The sequence below is a fragment of the Melozone crissalis genome, unplaced genomic scaffold (assembly GCF_028551555.1).
Source record: "Melozone crissalis strain CALT ecotype California unplaced genomic scaffold, PUWL_Pcris_2 ptg000045l_1, whole genome shotgun sequence".
Taxonomy (NCBI): Eukaryota; Metazoa; Chordata; class Aves; order Passeriformes; family Passerellidae; genus Melozone; species Melozone crissalis.
The window spans coordinates 4,901,020-4,918,706 of NW_026535823.1; the positions used below are offsets into that span (position 1 = coordinate 4,901,020).

The following is a 17,687-nucleotide window of genomic DNA, read 5'->3' on the forward strand; positions in this document are numbered from 1 at the left end:
TTAGGGCCTGCAGGGAAGGGAGAGATGCTGCATCAGTGGCTGCTGGTGCTGAAGGCAGGTGAGGGTGATCAGGGAGCAGCACAGGGCCCTGTGTGTGCCCAGGGAGAGTTCTGGGGATGGAGAGGGATCAGGAAGGTTCCCAGGGTGGAGTTCTGGGCATAGGGGAGCATCAGGGATGCTCCCAGGGAGGAGTTCTGGCCATGGAGAAGGATCAGGGATGCTTCCAAGGAGGAGTTTTGGCATGGAGAGGGATCAGGGATGTTCCTAAGGAGGAGTTTTGGCATGGAGGGGGATCAGGGATGCTCCCAAGGAGGAGTTTTGGCATGGAGGGGGATCAGGGATGCTCCCAGGGAGGAGTTCTGGCCATGGAGAGGGATCAGGGAGGCTCTCAAGGAGTTCTGGGCATGGAGAAGGAATAGGGATGTTCCTAAGGAGGAGTTCTGGCCATGGAGAGGGATCAGGGATGCTCCCAGGGAGGAGTTCTGGGCATGGAGAAGGATCAGGAAGGTTCCCAGGGAGGAGTTCTGGGCATGGAGAGGGATCAGGGATGTTCCCAGGGAGGAGTTCTGGCCATGGAGAGGGACCAGGGAGGCTCTCAAGGAGTTCTGGGCATGGAGAAGGATCAGGAAGGTTCCCAGGGAGGAGTTCTGGCCATGGAGAGGGATCAGGGATGGTCCCAGGGAGGAGTTCTGGGCACAGAGACTCTGTGCAGCATCTGGGAGTTTGAGAGGCTGTTTCTCGAGCTGGTGGGGCTGCCCAGCATCCTGCACCATCCCCTGTGATTCAAGGGAACCACAGGCTGTGCTGCTGGGCTCTGGAGGAGGAGAGCACCCCTGGGAGCACCTACCCAGCCTGCAGGGCGGGCTCAGTGAGCGAGGGCCTCTTCTCCCCACTGGCATCTGCAGCTGAGGGAAAGAACAGCACAAAGTTCTCACCAGGGCTGCTGCAGGGAGCCCTCCAGCCCAGCTGCCATCCCCACAGCCCTCAGGAGCAGGAGGGCTCCATTCAGTGCTCTATTCAGCTCCATTCAGTGCTTCCTCACCTTTTTGCTCCTCTGGAGGCTCAGTTTTCTTTGGGGGCCGTGGTAGCAGGAGCCCAAGGCCATCTGACATGTTGTAGGAAAGGAGAGCCTTTTTACCTGGTGAGGGGAGAAACATGCAGTGCTCTGGTGGCAAAAGAGGGGGGACAGCACTGGTGTCCCCCTCAAATTATTTGAGGTTACCCAGAGCACAAGGAAGGATGGCTGAGCAAGGACTTGACATTGAAACAATTTGGGGGTGACATGTCCCACCCTGGCTCTGTGGCAAGGCTGGGTGGCAGAAATGGGAGATTTTAAATTATTTTAATTATTAAAAAAATATTATTTAAAAAAATAATATTTTTAATTTTTTTCTTTTAAATACAGGCTCATTAGGAGGTTTGTCCTCAAATTTTCTTTGGACACTGTTTACTAATTCAGCTTATGCATTTCTCAGCTGCCAAGCTGAAGCATTCTGAACCACATCCGTGGATGACTGAGAAAACAAAGTGGAAAAAGAATTTTTCTACAAATAGAAAGGTGTGCCAGGCTTTGTGCCTGCCTGGGAAGTTTGTCCCAGGAGTGCCCTGAGGACAGTGATGTTGGTGATGGCAGATGGGTCCCTGCCTGTCACCACCCAGCCCTGCTCAAACCATGTCTGCACAACCCTCAAAATAAGAGGAGAGGAGGTTTTCTCTGCATTTACAGGTGTTTTCCCCAGCAATTTCAGTGCTTTTTAAAAGGCAACAAAGGCAACTTTAATTTTTTTTAATGACAGCTCAAAAGCAAGTTTTTACCTAAAGGTAATGTTTTTACCTCAAGGTAAAGTTTTACCTAAAGGAAAAATTTTTACCTAAAGGTTAGAAAACCAAGACCCTTAAAGAAAGGTCATTGGTGGAAGCATAATGTGCAGAAAAGTGTCTGGACATCAGCACAGTCAGACACAGCAGCTATTTTGGGTCACACATCTTGTCCCCTACATGCCAGGCAAGCTGAGGGGTTTTTTCCTGCCTGGCTGCTGTTAAAAATGTTCCTGTTTTTTCTGACCCCAAGTCTCACTTATCCCTGTGAGATGCAGCAAGGAGAGGTGGCTTGGGGAGTGTTGTCCCTGTGGGATTGATGTCCATCCTGGATGGATCAGAGTCTTTTCTGTGTGTCCAGTGCAGTCACTCTGTGGCTGTTGTTAAACATGGGCTGTGCTGCTTGGCACTGCCCCAAGCCTTGCACTGATTTAAACACAGAATAATTTGTGTTGGAAGGGACCTTTCAAGGCCATCTCGTGCAGCCCCCAACACCTCCCACTAGATCAGGTTGCTCAGAGCCCCATCCAACCTGATCCTGAATATTCCCAGGGATGGGGCTGCCACAGCTTCTCTGGACAACCTAAACCAGTGTTTTACCACCCTCTAGTGTAAAAACCAACTCCCTATCTCTGATCTGAATCTGTTTGAATGTCACTCTCTCTGCTCCCTGGAGAACCTGCAAACACTGGATAACTGCACTGTAACACAAGGTTTCTGCCTTGGAATACATCTGTGATACATGAGGTTTTTCTTTGTGACTTTGGCATTAAAACAACGACTTTTGAGAAGGTCCTGGAAGACCTCTGTAACAAGGTGGAGACCCAAGCTGAAGAGTGGATGTTTTCCATGGGAATAGCCAGGGGGTGAGGTGGTGGGAGCTATGGACATGGCCTGGCATTCCTGGGGCACAGGGCTGTGTCACCTCAGCCCTGCTGGGGAGCAGGAGCTCAAACACCTGCCTGGAGCCATCCAAATCCTCGAACTCTGCTGCTTTTTAGCCAGAACTCGACAGTGATAAATGACAGGGGAGCAGAGCAGCAGCTTGCTGACGCCCACTCATCCGTCAAAGCAGGATTAGTATGTGCCTATTTTGGTTTCCCCTTTAATCAAAAATCAATTAGACAATTTCCAAATGAATATTCAAGCCAAGGAGAGGGCTGTCAGGCAGACTGACAGCGCTCAGCATCACTTTGTGTTTTCCAGTTTAGAGTTATTCAGTGTATCAAAACTAAACAAGGGGATGAGGAAGGAAAAAACATTTCTTTCCCTGGAGATGTCACCTGAAACCCTGATGGAGCTTATTCTCCACTCCAGATATTCCAAGCACCCTCTATGGAATGCCTGGTGTTTGGCTGCACAGTTGTTCTCCTTTTCCTGCTCCCTGCATTTGACTTGCAGCCCAAAAAGATTGGGGGTTTTTATTTCTGTTGCAGGGGGTGTGCCTGACTATTTTTAACTTGGCTATTGAAATAAATAGGAATTATGCAACAGCTCTTTGCACAGGAAGTCTCTGTGCTCACTTCCCTATTCACCAAAGAAAATTTCTAAAATCCCACTGGACAGTTTTGACTGATTTTGACGGGGAAAAAAAAATAAAAATATTCTATTCCATTTCCCCAGCAGGCCTGCAGCACATACACCCTCAAAGCTGTGTGAAGGAGGGGGTCAACCTAAAAGATGTCAGGTCTGGGTGTTTCTGCACTGGAAGAACAAACCTGGAGCATGTTGTGTAGTAGAGGCAATGGCCTCCAGCTTCTTGGGACCAGGGCTCTTGGCTGCTTTGGAGGGGCTTTTTGCAGGTGAAGAGGCTGGAACCTTGCCTTCCTTGCGGCCACGGGAGCTCCTGCCTCCCTTGGGCTCCTGAGAGCTCTTCTCCTGTTGGACCTTGGAGCTCCTGCCTCCCTTGGGCTCCTGAGAGCTCCTGTCCTGCTGCTGGGCCTTGGAGCTCCTGTCCTGCTGCTGGGCCTTGGCCTTGGAGCTCCTGCCTCCCTTGGCCTCCTGAGAGCTCCTGTCCCCCTCATCAGGGAGCTCAGAGTTCTCCTCCTCCTCCTCCTCAAGGGTCCCAAACCTGCTCAGCTCCTGGTAGGCCTGAAAGGTCCTCATCACCTTCCAGGTGCAGAACCTGTGTGAGAAACAGCGGGGGCAGTGAAGCTCCAAGGAGACAATTCCAGCTGAGCTCCCGGGGAGGTTCTTGTTTGCATTTTCAGCTCACCCTTGGTCACCCTTTCCATGCCCAGAATTCTTCCCTGGGAGCATCCCTGATCCTTCTCCGTGCCCAGAACTTCCCCTTGGGAGCATCCCTGGTCCCTTTCCATGTCCAGAACTCTTCCCTGGGAGCATCCCAAATCCCTCTCCATGCCCAGAATTACTCCCTGGGAGTATCCCTGATTCTTCTCCATGCCCAGAACTCCTCCCTGAAAACCTCCCTGATCCCTCTCCATGGCCAAAACTCCACCTTGGGAACCTCCCTGATCCCTCTCTGTGGCCAGAACTCCTCCCTGGGGCATCCCTGGTTCTTCTCCATGCCCAGAATTCTTCCCTGGGAGCCTCCCTGATCCCTCTCCACACCCAGAACTCCTCCCTGGGAACCTCCCTGGTGGCAGAGGAAGAAGTGGCTGGAGATACAGGGTGGCATGCCCAGAGCCTCCTCCCCCTGGGCAGAGAGGGGATGGACAGGTACCTTCTCCAGAAGAACATCAGGATGGGGAAGAGGGTGACCTTGGCGTTGTGGTAGATGGCCCGGGTCAGCGGCCCCTTGGAGGATGAACGCCAGATGAAATCCCTGTCTTTCTGAGAGATGTTCACCTGGGCACAGAGGAGAGCAAAGCACTTTGCAGCACTCCTGATGTGATTTATTAGAAATATGGATATTGATCTAGTACCGATGTCCAATTGTGACAGAAAAAAACTCTCTAACAGTTTAAAGTTGGAAAGTGGATGTTTATTGTGGGATAGGTCCCAAATATACGCCTCAATTTACAGGTGATTACAGAGTCCTTTTATCTATACAAGTATTGAATACCCAAAATACAAATAAATGTTCATGACTTTGGTACATCCCATTCCCCACTCCGTATGGTAATTAGTTCAAAAGCTATTAAGCATGAGTAGTTTGTTCCTTGAAATGGGTTGGTGGTCCCTTTCATGGGGAGGGATCCCAAAATGAGGAAGTAAATGAAGTCTTCCTCATTCTGACCTTTCCACCTTTTCAATGCAAATATGACAAATGAACCCTTGGTAGAACTCCTATTCCCCATCTTCAATTGGTTTCAGAACAGAGGAGGCCACAATTGTCTTATGCTCCTAAAACCAATTGTCTTATGTTCCTAAAAACAATAGTCTTATGTTCCTAAAAGTTATTTATCAGTTTCTATATTCTTCATTATAAACCCAGCTAACCAAACATTATGCTGACAAGCAATCAATTATTAGTTAACTACTCACTCTTAACTTCATCAAGACCTACCCATTGATTTTGATTAACTCCAGTAAAGCTTCTCTCTAATTAAAACCTCAGCTCCTATAAAATCCCTAAATTCTTTGAAGTTTATGTCTCAGATGGGGCCAGGTTTCTCTGCCTGACCCCACCTCAGCAGTCTCTAAGCACAGACCCAAATTCCATCCTGGAATGCCAGCACAAGGGCAGGATCCCACCTGGATTTCTGTGGGAACCATTGTGCCTTCCAAAGGGGAGATGGCAGAGCTACTGGGGTGGGTGCAATGGGAGGGGATAGTGATGACAGTGGCCTCTGAGGAGTGAAAGGATTGGATTGGTGATGTGCAGCACCATCCTGGCACTCCAGGCCTGGCATTTCTCCAGCAGGTAATGCTGGAGAACCATCCCCATCTTCCCCATCCTTATCCACATGCCTGTTTTCAATTTATCAGGGCCTGCTGGGGGACTGCTTCCCGCCCCTCCCAGCCCATGTGGAAGCCCCAAGCTCCAGAGCACGCCCCAAATCCCCCCCAGCAGATCCAGACCCTCCTCCTCTTTCCCCACCACTGTTCCCAGCTGTGCTGCCCTGGCCTTGAGCAATGAGCAGCCTTCCTGGGCAGGTCCTGATGTCTCACCCTCAGCTTGGGGGGGATGTCAGAGTTGAGGAAAAGTTTGCTGATGATCTCAAGTTTCTTTTTGAGAAAGGAACTGTAGTTTCCTGACTCCGTGTTCTGGGGTTCTGCATCTTCCATGCCGTCAGCCAGCTTGGAAAACCTGCAAAGGCACGTGGGGTCTTGCTCTGAGACAAGAGCTGCTTAACTGCTAGGCTAGACACTCCTGTTCTTGCCTTATTTGGTGTGGGAAGTGGATTTGTAGAAAATTCTTAAATTCCTTTGGCTTTGCAAAAAATACTAAGTACTTTAGAGAAATAGAACTATGAAAGATGCATTGTAGTGGGACCCACAAGGGGTAATTTTAGATGATTGGCTTTAAGGCATTTACAGCATGGTGTGGCTAAAGCTGATAGGGCAAGAAATTCTTAAATAATTGGCTTCTGATTGTGATGGCATGAATTATAACATCTGTATGGTCTTCCCTTCACTTGAGACTGAAGATGTAATAACAGTTTTTAAAATGCCTCTCAGTTGCCCCATCTCTGGGTCAGAAAAGTGCTTAATCTGACAATTTGGTATTTTCTTGGCCAGGAAAAGCAATCCTCAACCCTCAGTGCTCAATCCTCAAAGCAATCCCATGGAGCAGTGACACAGGAGGTATGGAAAGCCACCTCCCTCTTCTGCTACCCTCGTGGTCAGAGGGTTCACCCAGGGCAGGTGATGTTCTCCCTTTTTGGGAAAAGAGGAGGAATAAAAGATGGGGATTTGCCTGTTGTGGGGCTATTGGCTGCTTAGAGGTTTGCAGGGCCATGGATTGGGCTGAGAGGTTTGTTGGGAACATGGACAAAGTCAAGGAAGAAATGCCACCACTGCTGGGACATCCAGAATGGTGTAGCCAAATGCTGAATTGCTTGGGACTTCCAAAGCAAAAGGATTTCAGACAGGAATCCTGAGCCAGGGGATGGCTGCAGGCTGAAATGGGGGCTTTGGACGTCTCCATCAGAGATGGGTTTGGGCCAGAGCCAAGGCAGGCTGGTGCCAAGGCCAAGTTGGATGGAACTCTGAGCAACCTTGTCCAGAGGGACACATCCCTGCCCAAGGCAGGGAGCTGGAACAAGAATGACCTTTAAGCTCCCTTCCAACCCAAACCATTCTGGGATTCTGTACCACCAGGTGCCCAAGCACCTAGAAGAAGGTGGAAGGAGAACTTACCTGTCCATCTCCAGGTAAAAGCGGAGGTCATCCACGAGGAAGTTGACAACGATGATCTGTTTGTCCAAAATGCGGCGTTTGATCAGCGTCACCTGCTGCTGCTGGCCCTTGCCCTTGCCCTTGCGGGGGCTCTTGGCAGGACTCTTGGCAGGACTTTTGCTCTTCTTCTCCTTGACAGGCAAGTCTGAGGCAGGGGAAGAGATGCTGTGTGCTGCTGCCCAGCGCTGGGTTTGCTCCTTCACCCCATCTGGGCTTCCCTTAGCTGCATGCAATTTCCTGGGGCCCTTTCTACTCCTGTGAGCTACACCTTCCCTCTGGCCTGGTGATCTCCTTCCCTCCTCCTCTTTGCATCCACAGAGTGTTTATGTTCACTGTTTCCATAGGGAATGGCCTGTTGGTAAAGCCTGCTGGTCTGTCTAGCTGTTAGCCCTGACAAAGCCCACAAGCAGATAATGAGTGAGGATGAAAGGGAAAAAATCTATTTCTTCCATATACAAAATTCTCTTGATCTAAATAGGGTTTCTGTGTGTTTAGTAGATTACTTTTCTAGTTGCTTTTCCTGCCTCCTCTCAAACCTGTGTGTAAACTTTCTGTGCAGGCCAGCTCCCTATTGCCCAGAAAACAATTTCCTTTTGTTTGTTTTTCTGGCCTGTCTCACCTTAGCTCCATTTACTGTTTCCTGATTTGGTTGTTTTTTTTTTTTAGGCAGGGATGCAAACTTGCATATACAACATTACTTGAGAGAGATGCAACAGCATAACAGGGCACTAAGTGATGGTGGTGGGAGGTAAGGGACAGGTTTCCTGGTCTTCTCCATTTTCTTCTCTACCTAAACCCAGGGGAGGGAGGGGTGGAGGGACACTGGACATACTTTCCCTCTTGTTTCTTCGCTCCTGACGGAGAAAATGCTGAAATTCTGCACAGCGTGTTTGATTCTTCATGTCCCTCCTGAACTTGCAGTAGCTCCTGACAAGCTCCCGGATGGCATCCCAGGCCCATGCCTGTGGGGACACAGCACAGGTGGCATCAGCCAGTGTCACTGTCATATTTTCTGGAAAAATCCCCTTTGCCCAGGGGAAAGCTGGGCAGCTGAGAAGCCTCAGAGAAAAATGAAAACAATAATTATCTGATTCGCTTCTCCTGTGTTTTGCTGCTTTGGAATGTGGTTTGGACATTGTTTACCAACTGGTCATAGTTTGATTGGTTTCATGTGAATTGTTTTAACTTAATGACAAATTACAGCCAGCTGTGTCAAGGCTCTGCAGAGAGTCACAAGTTTTCCATTAGTATCTTGTTAAGCCTTCTGTCTGTATCCTTTCTCTATTCTTTAGCATAGTTTTAGTATAGAGTCTTTAATATAATAAATATAATGTAATAAATACAATACAATAATCAATTAGCCTTCTAAGAACATGGAGTCAAATTTAAGGATGGCCAATTGGACAGGAGCCAAAAAGTCCCACCTGAGCAATTTACTAGAAAAAGAAGAGAACAAAGAAGCCAATGGCTTTTGTGGGGTATTTTACCAGGAGCAAGAACCTCTGGAATCTGGCTCGCTTTTTCTCTGTAAAAAGTTTTGTTATTTTACCTTTTAAAATTTTTTTTTGTTTCCAACACTACCACAGAAGCCATCCTGCTGATTTTATGCCTCAAAAGGTAGCTGAGCTATCTTGGGTGGGAAATAGATCTCCAAGAGCTCATGAGACCTGGCTCAAGGAGAGCCCTATTTCAGGGAGCCTTTCCCTGCTGCCTTTCTGCAGCTCTCCAAGTCTGACCCCCTCACCCCATTTATGTGGCAACCCTTGTCTCCCAGCACCTCCTCTCTGCCTTGCCTGGCAAACACCCTCAGCCTGGAGCACACAGGAATGTCTTTCCTCACCATCCTCGGTGTCTTGAGGTCCCTTGTCCCATCCTGCACAAACCGAGGACGCCTCGACCTGGGCTTTTTGTTCCAGGGCAACAAATCCTGCTGCTGCTCCTGCTGCTGTCCCTTCCTCCTCTGCCTCTGTTTTTTCTCCTTCTCTGTCTTTTTCTCCTTCTCTGTCTTTTTCTCCTTCTCTGTCTTTTTCTCCTTCTCTGTCCTTTTCTCCTTCCCTGTCTTTTCCTGCTTCTCTGTCTTTTTCTGCTTCCCTGACTTTTTCTGCTTCTCCATCTGTTTCTGCTTCTTCTTCTTCTGATAGTAGGGTCCTTCCTTCTCTTCTTCATCCTCATCCTCATCCTCATCCTCCTCGTCCTCGTCATACTCCTCACCCTCCTCCTCCAGCCTGCCAGATGGGAGAGCAGAGAGAGCATCAGGGCAGCCAGAGGCATGAGGAGGGCACTGGTTTGATGGAAGGGGGGCTAAGGTGGGAGCAGCTGATAGGGGATGGCCATGGGGTTGGGGTCCCACTGGATTTCTGGTCCTGGAGGAGGTTGGACAATGGTAGAGGGCACTAGGTACCCTCCCCTGCACTCTCTTCTTGCACATGGGAGTGTCTGTCCTGCTTATCTGCAGTGTTTTCCTCCTCCAGTCCAGCAGCCTGCAGGCCCAGTAGTGATTTGGTAGGTTTGGGGTGAGGGTGTGGATGGAATATCAATACTGATGGGCCATAGAAAAATTAATTAATAGCAGTTGTTAGAGTGGGATGGATGTTGGGCAGGGTGCATTTGCATAACTGAGCTGAAGAAATCAGCTCAGCCCAGGTGCTCAGCATCATTTTCCCATTTGCTTTATATCCCAGTGCTGGAGTAGTCCCAGGAGGTGAAATGTGAGTATGAGATTTAAGTATGGCCACAGTGTGGTTTTAAGTGATTTTTCTGGGAATCTAAGCACTGCTCAGGTGGCATTCTGGGGGTTGATTGAGGATGAAGTGCACAAGATTTGCACAAGGTGTGAAGAGTAAATCTGAGCTGGGGGTGGGGAGTGTTATTTTTTCTCCTTTCCCTGCTAATTCTGCAGTTTAAACCCACAGGCCACCCTACATCTGAGAGGTCCAAATGAGCAAACAGAGACCAGTGGCACTACAGGGGAGCACTGGGAAACACCTGAAAGAGTGGAAGGAGCAAAGCTGTGTGCTGTGACATGCCAGACCTGCATTTTCTAGCTTCCCTCTTCCTTGCAGCAGCAGCAGCATTCTCTCGAGCAATCCTCTCAGATGCAACAGCTGTGGGGACAGAAACAGGGCTGGCCTCTTCCCCAGGGGACAGCCAGAGGTGACACCTGGACCCTGGAGCCTCCACAGGGTGTGTCTGTGGTGACTCTGGCCCAGGAGACACCAAGGGAGCTCTTCACTACTGGGATACTGGGACACACAGGACAGATGATGGACTTTGGACCTGGCTAGCTTAAGAGATTTGATAACAGGATGCCTTGGCAAGAGCAAACAGAACTTTGAGGATTAAATCAAGATTGCAGGAAGATTCAATCAGACGGGTTTACTGGAAAAAGAAAATTACATCAGACTTCTGCAGGCAAGAGAGGTTTAAAATGTGTAAGTTTGTTTATATGATTTTTAACCCAATCATTGCAGTAAAACATTATAAGCCTTCCTAAAGCAGTCTATAAGCATTTGTCGTCCACAATAAAATTGGATTCTTTGATCACTTTACAGTCTCCCCATCTCTCACATCATCACCGATACTTCATATCTCAGCATCTGTTTCAGAGAAAACCCCCAGTGCCACCCTCCCTGGCTGGGTTAATGCCCCAGAGCACAGCCTGTGGTGGGTGGAGAGGCCTTTCCTTCTGGAGAAGCTCCCCAAGGGTGCTGGATGTGTGGGAGCCCACTTGGGCTCTTGCCTGGACTCACCGAGTGCTGCCTTTGTGAGCTGCAGGAGCTCCTCTTCCCTGCTGGGGCTGCTCACAGCCAGCTCATCTGCTATCATCCTCTGGGATTCTGCAGCAGAGAGGGGAGAGGGGACAGAGCCCATGAACATTACCTCTGGTTACAGCAGCCCTTCAGCACTGGCTCTGAGGAATGGGTTTTGTCACTTTTCCTGTCCCCTTGTGTGTCCTGCTCAATGAGCTACCTGTAACACTGCATTTCTTGGGTAAAACTGAGGGCCCACAGGCTACAGGTGACTGCTGCACCCTCAGTGCAGCTCAGAAAATCGGTGTCATACCCAAAGGATTGCATGACAGAACAAAGCTGAAGGGTTACACCAGTGGCACCAGCATGGGCAGTCCCAGCATCCTCAGAAGGCCAAAATGTGGAGCTGAGGTGACAGGAGCCACTGCTGGCTTTGGGCTTCAGCCACTTTGCTGCAGCTTTCATTTGCTCTGGTGATCCAGGACAATACAGGGATTTGGTATTTGGTGCCCCTGGTACTGGCAGGAGGGAATCTGGCCCTTGTCTAAAATCCCAGTGGACAGTTTTGACTGATTTTGACAGGAAATAAAAAGCTGTCAAAGCCTTCCTTACAAATGAAGGCTCCCAGACCCACTGTACCAACCCACCCCATGATGTCCATCACCTGTTTGGCGCTACCACCGGAGCATAAACCACGTTTTACTGGCTTCAGCCAACATGAGCCCCACCAGGGATGGAGAGTCCCCTCTTACCAGCGCTGCCCAGGAGCAGCTCCATCTCTGCCTGGATGGAGCCCCCTTTCTGCAGGTCCCGAGCAGCAAGCAATTGCCAGTCCTTGGAGGAGACCCCCTCCAAGCTCCTCGTGCCATGCAGGGCCTGGCTCAGCTGCAGGGCCTGGTTCATCCTCTGGGACAGGTGGGAATGTCCCCATCTGCCAGCAGCACGACCTGGCACCTTGGCCATGGGGACATCCATGCCTGGAGCCTGTGGTGAGAACAGGGCAGGGTGATGGCACAGAGCACCTTCCCCATCTCCAGCACTGGGCCCAGGATGCCTCAGGTTTGAACTTTTGTGTTTTTCAGATTCTGGGCTGCTTTAGTGTGTGGGTCTCGGCTTCCTATGAGCTCTCTGCACAGAGTAGGGAGACAAAACAATTCCTGCTCTAGCTGGGGACCAAGGACAAAGGATCCAAATCTCAGGCCCAAGAGCACAAACACCGTGGACTGAAGAGAGAAAAACAAGAAGGATGGGACTTCATGGGCTGGAGCTGGAATTGGACAATTAACTCCAATATGCAAACGGACCAGAACTTATAAAAGTGAGAGACTCCATGACCTGTTGTCCATTTTTGTGATCATTTTGGTTCATCTTGGGTGCAGCCCTGGCTGGGCTCTTGTGCTGCCCAAGGTGGATCCATTGAGGCCTTTTAATAAATCCCTGCTTTATTATTTAGCTCTGTCCAGCCTCTGTTCTAGGTCAGCCTTCCCAAGGCATCACCCACGTGTTTTACTGCACCTCAGACTCCAGACCTGCCTGGTTCAGACCTCTGCTCGAGCTTTAAGCAGTCTGGAAGGAATCTGTGAGAGCACAAAGCTCAGCTCAAGCTGGCTGGGACGTACAGGCAGCCAGAGTTAGGCCAGACACGGCCTTGCAGCTTTTCTGAAGGGCTCAAAATCCCCTCAGGAGGGCTGGAAACAACCCTGAAGGTGTCCCCAGCAGCCTGGCAGCCTCGTGTGCTGTTTTCTTGGCTGTCGTCACCAGTTGGTGCCCTGGGAGTGCCTCCCTCATTCCCCCAAACCTTCCTGCAGGCTTTGCCTCTCCCCAAAGACAAACAGTTTGCACAGCTCGCCAAGCCTAAGGGGTAGAGTGGCTGATTTCTGGCTGGGAGCTGAGAGCAGGCACCAAAAATAACCCTGCTAAGCTGGCAGCAGCTCCCCTGACAGAGCAGCAGCAGCGCCGGGAGGGGTTTGGCTCAGGGGATGGTGCCCACAGAGAGCAGGGCCCGACCCTGCTGAAGTGCTAATTGCACTCCCAGAGCAGCTCTGGCCTCACAGGGGAGATTTCCTCCACAAGAGGTGCTTAAAAAACCTGGGCAGATAATTAACTCCCCACTAAGAGCAGGTGGGAGCTGCCAGCTGACTTTGCTGACTTTTCCAAAATGCTCAGCTCTCCCTGGCTGAGGCTCTGGGAGCCAGGTCTTTGAAGACACCAAGCCCTGACAGCCTCTCCTTAACATACCCAGGATCAGCTGTTGATTTTACATTTCAGTTTGGGAAAACAGTTGGTCTGAAGAACACCATCTGCAGTGAGAAGAATTGCCTGCACAGGTACCAGTGCAGGTGGGATGCTCAGGGGGTTCTGCCTGCAAGGAGGTTTCTGGGTGTAATGCTGGAATTTGGAGAGGTTTTATGGGATTTCTGATGCCAGGAGGAATAATAGTCTGGGAAGAGGGCTTGTGTGACTCTGATGTTGTATATCATCCTTTTTGGTGGAAAAAAAGAAGTGGAAAATTTGAGGGTGGTTGAGTCATGGGCTAAAAGGCTGCATGGCCTCTTCCCCCCTGTGCTGGCCAGGCACTGGTGCTGGGGCAGGGTCATCCCATGTGTGTCATGCACATGAGTCGCATTAATAGCAGGAATAATTACACATTAATAGTGCAGGCAAGGAAAAAAAAGGGCATATCAATTCCCAGAAGTGCTGGGCTCACCCATGCCTACACTAAAAGCCTGTAATTACATTTCTCCCAGCTCTTAGGCAGGGTCACAGCTTGTCCCAGGGGAGCTCTCACAGGTTGTGCCTGCAGTGCTGACAGCTGAAGGGGATGCTGTGCTGGAAGAGCTGAGGATCATTGCTGTGGCAGCTGGAGCAGGGTAGGATCTGCTGTGTCACCCTGTGGCAGCACTGGCTGGGGATATTGTGAGATGCCAGACCACTGCAGCTAATGCTGGGCTTCTCCTCCCTCCCTCACTCCCTCTCCACCTTTTCACATCCCCACTGGTGCCTGCACACCCCCCAAGGATGCCCCTGCACATCCCCCTTACCATAAACTGGAGGAATGTTCTGTCGTCAGCAGCCAGAAATTCCTCATAGAGGCCACAGAGCACCTGAGGAGGAGCAAAGGGGGATTGTCCTCAGGCAGGGTGACAGTGCTGGTGCCACGGGTGGCTCACACCTTGCTGACATGCCCAGGACACGCCTGCACATCCAGCTTGGTCCATGGGGCTGCCCAGAAGGGCTGGGGTTCTAAATGGGTTTTACTGGAGTTGTGCTGGAACCATGATGGGTGCAGAAGGATGGTCCTGGAATGTGCACCCAGCCAGGGTCACCAGAGATGTTCAGTGATTGCTCAGCCCAACCAGTGAGGAAGCTCCTTTCCACTGGCCTGGTTCATTGCAAGGTGACTGCAACTTATTCCCTTCCTAATCCCTTTTCCTCTTCATTTTCCAAAGGCTTCACTTCCTAAACACCCCCAGAGCCCTCACACCACCACAGGGGTGCCAATGCCAGCTGTGCCTCCCAGCCTGACCCTGTGTACCTTGCAAATCTCCTTCTGGGCTCTGAATATCCAGGGGGAGAATTCTCCATATGTCAGACGGTTCCACAAACTCACGAGGGTCCTGGTCTCCAAGGGCAGCTTCTCAATGCTGCTGTCCTCCAGGTAGGTCTTGCAGATCTTCTCCCCAATCAGATGGCGCAGGGAGAAGCTGTTTTCTCTGCTGGAGTCCAGAACCACGGGCAGAAACTCCTCCAGGTCATGCCACAGGTCCAGGAGAAGAGTCTCCATGGGCCTGTTCTGGTGCTGCAGGAAATCTCTGAAGGGTCTTCCAGCACAAGCCTCGGCACTCAGGGCCCAGGGAAGGAAATCCAGGGTCTTGACTGGCTTTTTCAGGGATGGCAGCCGGGCAAGGGATGCAGAGGGAAGCAGGTCAGGGAGCATTTTCACCTTACAGAGGTTTTGCAGATCCTGCTTTGCACTGGACTGTGGTCTGCCAGGAAATGCTGCTCTTCCTCTGCCTCCAAAGGCAGGATGCTGTGACTGCTGGGGAGTTGATCCCACAGCATTCTTATCCAGCCACAATTCCTCCCTGCTCCCAGCTGGCCCTGGCTGCTTCTCTGCTTTCACCTGAAAAGTGGCCATTTTCAATTCTTTGCTGTCTCTCCCTTCCTTGACCATAGCCCAGACCTCTGCTTTGGCCTTCTGGCTGCAGTAGGGCCCTGGCACACCCTGGCTCCTTTTGATGTGCATGGTGGGGAGGGGCTCTGCAAGGCCTGGGGGCTGCCAGCCAGCCTGTGACAAACGTTCCTGATACTCCTGCAGCAAAGGCCAGCACAATTCCTCTTCCTCCATCCCCATCTTGCAGTGCATGAGGAATTTAGGGAGCCAGTAACTCTGAATCACGAACAGGACCTGTTCCTGCATCTTGCTTAGGATCTCCCTCCTGGTGCTGATGGACTGGATGTGCTTGGCTTTTGGAAGAGATCCTGAGATGGATGCAGGGAATTACAACAGGGAGATGGCTCCGTGCAGGCTGTTCCCCAGAGAGAGGATGGCATCCCATCCCCCTGGGAGCAGCCAGGAAAGATCCACTCTCTGGAAGGGTGGTGCTCATCCCAACTCCCATGTCTCTTACCCACGATGGTGGTGCAGAAGGTGAGGACACTGGAGCCTTCACGCAGGTGGGTGGCTCTCAGCCTGTGCTCCAGGGACAAGAACAGCTCCCTCTGACTCCCATCCGACTCATCCAGACCCAGGAGCCTCTCAGTGATGAGCCAGAAGTCCATCAGTTCTTCCCCTACAGATCAGACAAGGGATGGGAGGTGTGACCGTGTTCACAGGGGTCTGAGGATGAGGGAAGAGATGAGGATCTGACTCCATGTTTCAGAAGGCTTGATTTATTATTTTATCATATATATTATATCAAAACTATACTAAAAGAAAAAATTTCATCAGAAAGCTAGCTAAAAATAATAAAAAAAAAAACCACCAAAAACTTGTGGCTCAAAGAGTCTGAGCCAGCTGACTGTGATTGGCCATTAATTAAAAACAACCACATGAGACCAATCACAAATCCACCTGCTGCATTCCACAGCAACAAATAATCATTGTTTACATTTTGTCCCTAAAACCTCTCAGCTTCTCAAGAAGAAAAATCTTAAAGAAAAGATTTTTCATAAAAAAATGTCTGTAACAGGGAGGAGCCCCTGGAAACCCCAAGGGTGGATGAAGAAGAACTGAGAGGAACAGAGCACAGCAAAGCCACGGTTGTGCATCTCCCTCCCATCTCTGCTGCTGGCCCACCTTCCAAAGCTTTCTCTGGCATCTTACCCATGCCCCCAGCTCTGTGCCAGCCTCCTGGCAGGCAGGTGGGCCTGGCTGGCAGGGAGGCGGCTGTGGAGCATCCCGTGCCCACCTGCAGTTCCTCGGAGGAAGGCGCAGAGGTGCCGCATGCCCTGGCTCCCGCTGATGCACCTCTCCAGCAGCCACTGGTCAGCGCTGTGCCAGTTCAGCAGCTCTGCTGTGGGACACACAGCACAGATGGCATCAGGGCCTGCCTGCCAGATCCCAAGGAAACTCTCCAGCTCCCACCTTGGAAGAGGCTGCTGGAGCAAATCACCCTGAGCTGGGAGTTTCAGGCAGGCTGTGGGATGCACATAGGGTGTTTGCAAGGATAACTTGCTCCTGTCAGGGACAGCTTGTCCTGCTCTTGTGCCTTTCTTCCTTGCAAACGTCCATCTTTTCTGTCCTGAGTTGGGGGCTCGCCCTCAGTTTCCTCCAGCTTTGAGTTTCAACCCGACTGGAGGAGCAGCAGCAATGTACTTAGGAAAAGCCTTGGTGAATTGCTTATTTTTCTGAAATGAGAATCGGCACTCTTGCTGCCAGAGCTTTCTTTTCAGTAGCAGTTGACATGCAGGCTGAGGAGCTGGACTGAGAAGGCTCATTTTAGGGGCAAAGTGAGCAAAATCCCGAGTTGTGGCCAGTAAGAGAGATCATAGCCAGTCTTCCCAAAGCATCCCTGCTCAGCAGCAAACCCAGGATGCTCTCCACCCCTGGACCCCTCGGTAAACCCTGCTAGGCAGGTACTTATAACAGCGCGGTGGGGTAAATCCCTGCAAAATGGGATGTAAATCCTAAAAACGGGATGTGCAACGCCTTCCCAGCCCGGAGCAGAGGCACGACCCAGTGGGCAGGCACTGGCAGCGCCAGCCCCGCAGCGAGAGGAGCAGCGGCTCCGGTTTCCTCCGTGCCGCGATGACTCACCTGCTTCCCCCGAGCGAATGAACGCCAGCAGCCTCTGGCAGAGGACGAGGTGCAGGCACAGGCTGGATTTGCAGAAGTGAGGCAGACGCTGCTTTTCCAACCAAGCCAGCAAAGCCGCGGGGCTGGCATCCTGCGCTGCCCAAGGAGAGGATTAGCTGCGAGCAAGGAGCCGGATCCTGCCTGGCTTTTAGGGTGAGTAACAGGTCCTTGCTACGGGGAAAGGAGGTGGGGAAGGAGCCCTGTTGCTTTATGGCGATGGTGGTGCTGAGGCACAAGGGGGATACTCGAGTTTCAGCCGCTGCCCGTGCCCAAAACGAGCTCCTGCAGGGCTTCCTTCCTCCTCCTCACAGAGCCCAGGCATGGCAGCTCCCCGGGGGCTTCCAGAGGAGCGGGGGCTCCTGTTTGCTTTGGGATCTGAGCGCTGCAAGGGCTGTGGGGAACGGGCACGAGTGGGGAGGGAGGGCTGAGCCACCCTGGCTCCTGTTGAATTCAGGAGGAATCCGGGACAAGGGGATGATGTTTGTGTCCTTCTGTGCCGCCACACGTGCTCTCGGTGT

The 17,687-nt window shown here is 51.2% G+C and overlaps 2 protein-coding genes across 2 annotated transcripts in view; one reads left to right on the forward strand and one right to left on the reverse strand.

Moving 5' to 3' along the window:
• The window catches only part of RGSL1 (regulator of G protein signaling like 1), an 18,861-nt gene continuing 1,174 nt past the window's right edge, over positions 1–17,687 (reverse strand). The window contains exons 4-20 of the mRNA XM_054286083.1: positions 17,131–17,260; positions 16,283–16,387; positions 15,503–15,664; positions 14,407–15,353; positions 13,913–13,975; positions 11,624–11,855; positions 10,872–10,958; positions 9,334–9,347; positions 8,963–9,064; positions 7,852–8,084; positions 7,084–7,335; positions 5,893–6,031; positions 4,502–4,626; positions 3,807–3,943; positions 1,043–1,138; positions 848–905; positions 1–7 (exon numbers count right to left, since the gene is read on the reverse strand). Coding sequence (XP_054142058.1) covers positions 1–7; positions 848–905; positions 1,043–1,138; positions 3,807–3,943; positions 4,502–4,626; positions 5,893–6,031; positions 7,084–7,335; positions 7,852–8,084; positions 8,963–9,064; positions 9,334–9,347; positions 10,872–10,958; positions 11,624–11,855; positions 13,913–13,975; positions 14,407–15,353; positions 15,503–15,664; positions 16,283–16,387; positions 17,131–17,260 — 2,889 coding nt within the window. The remainder of the gene's footprint in view (positions 8–847; positions 906–1,042; positions 1,139–3,806; positions 3,944–4,501; positions 4,627–5,892; positions 6,032–7,083; positions 7,336–7,851; positions 8,085–8,962; positions 9,065–9,333; positions 9,348–10,871; positions 10,959–11,623; positions 11,856–13,912; positions 13,976–14,406; positions 15,354–15,502; positions 15,665–16,282; positions 16,388–17,130; positions 17,261–17,687) is intronic.
• Positions 17,194–17,687, forward strand: part of GLUL (glutamate-ammonia ligase) — a 16,545-nt gene continuing 16,051 nt past the window's right edge. Inside the window, exon 1 of the mRNA XM_054286297.1 lies at positions 17,194–17,322. The gene's annotated coding sequence lies outside the window, so the exon portion shown is untranslated. The remainder of the gene's footprint in view (positions 17,323–17,687) is intronic.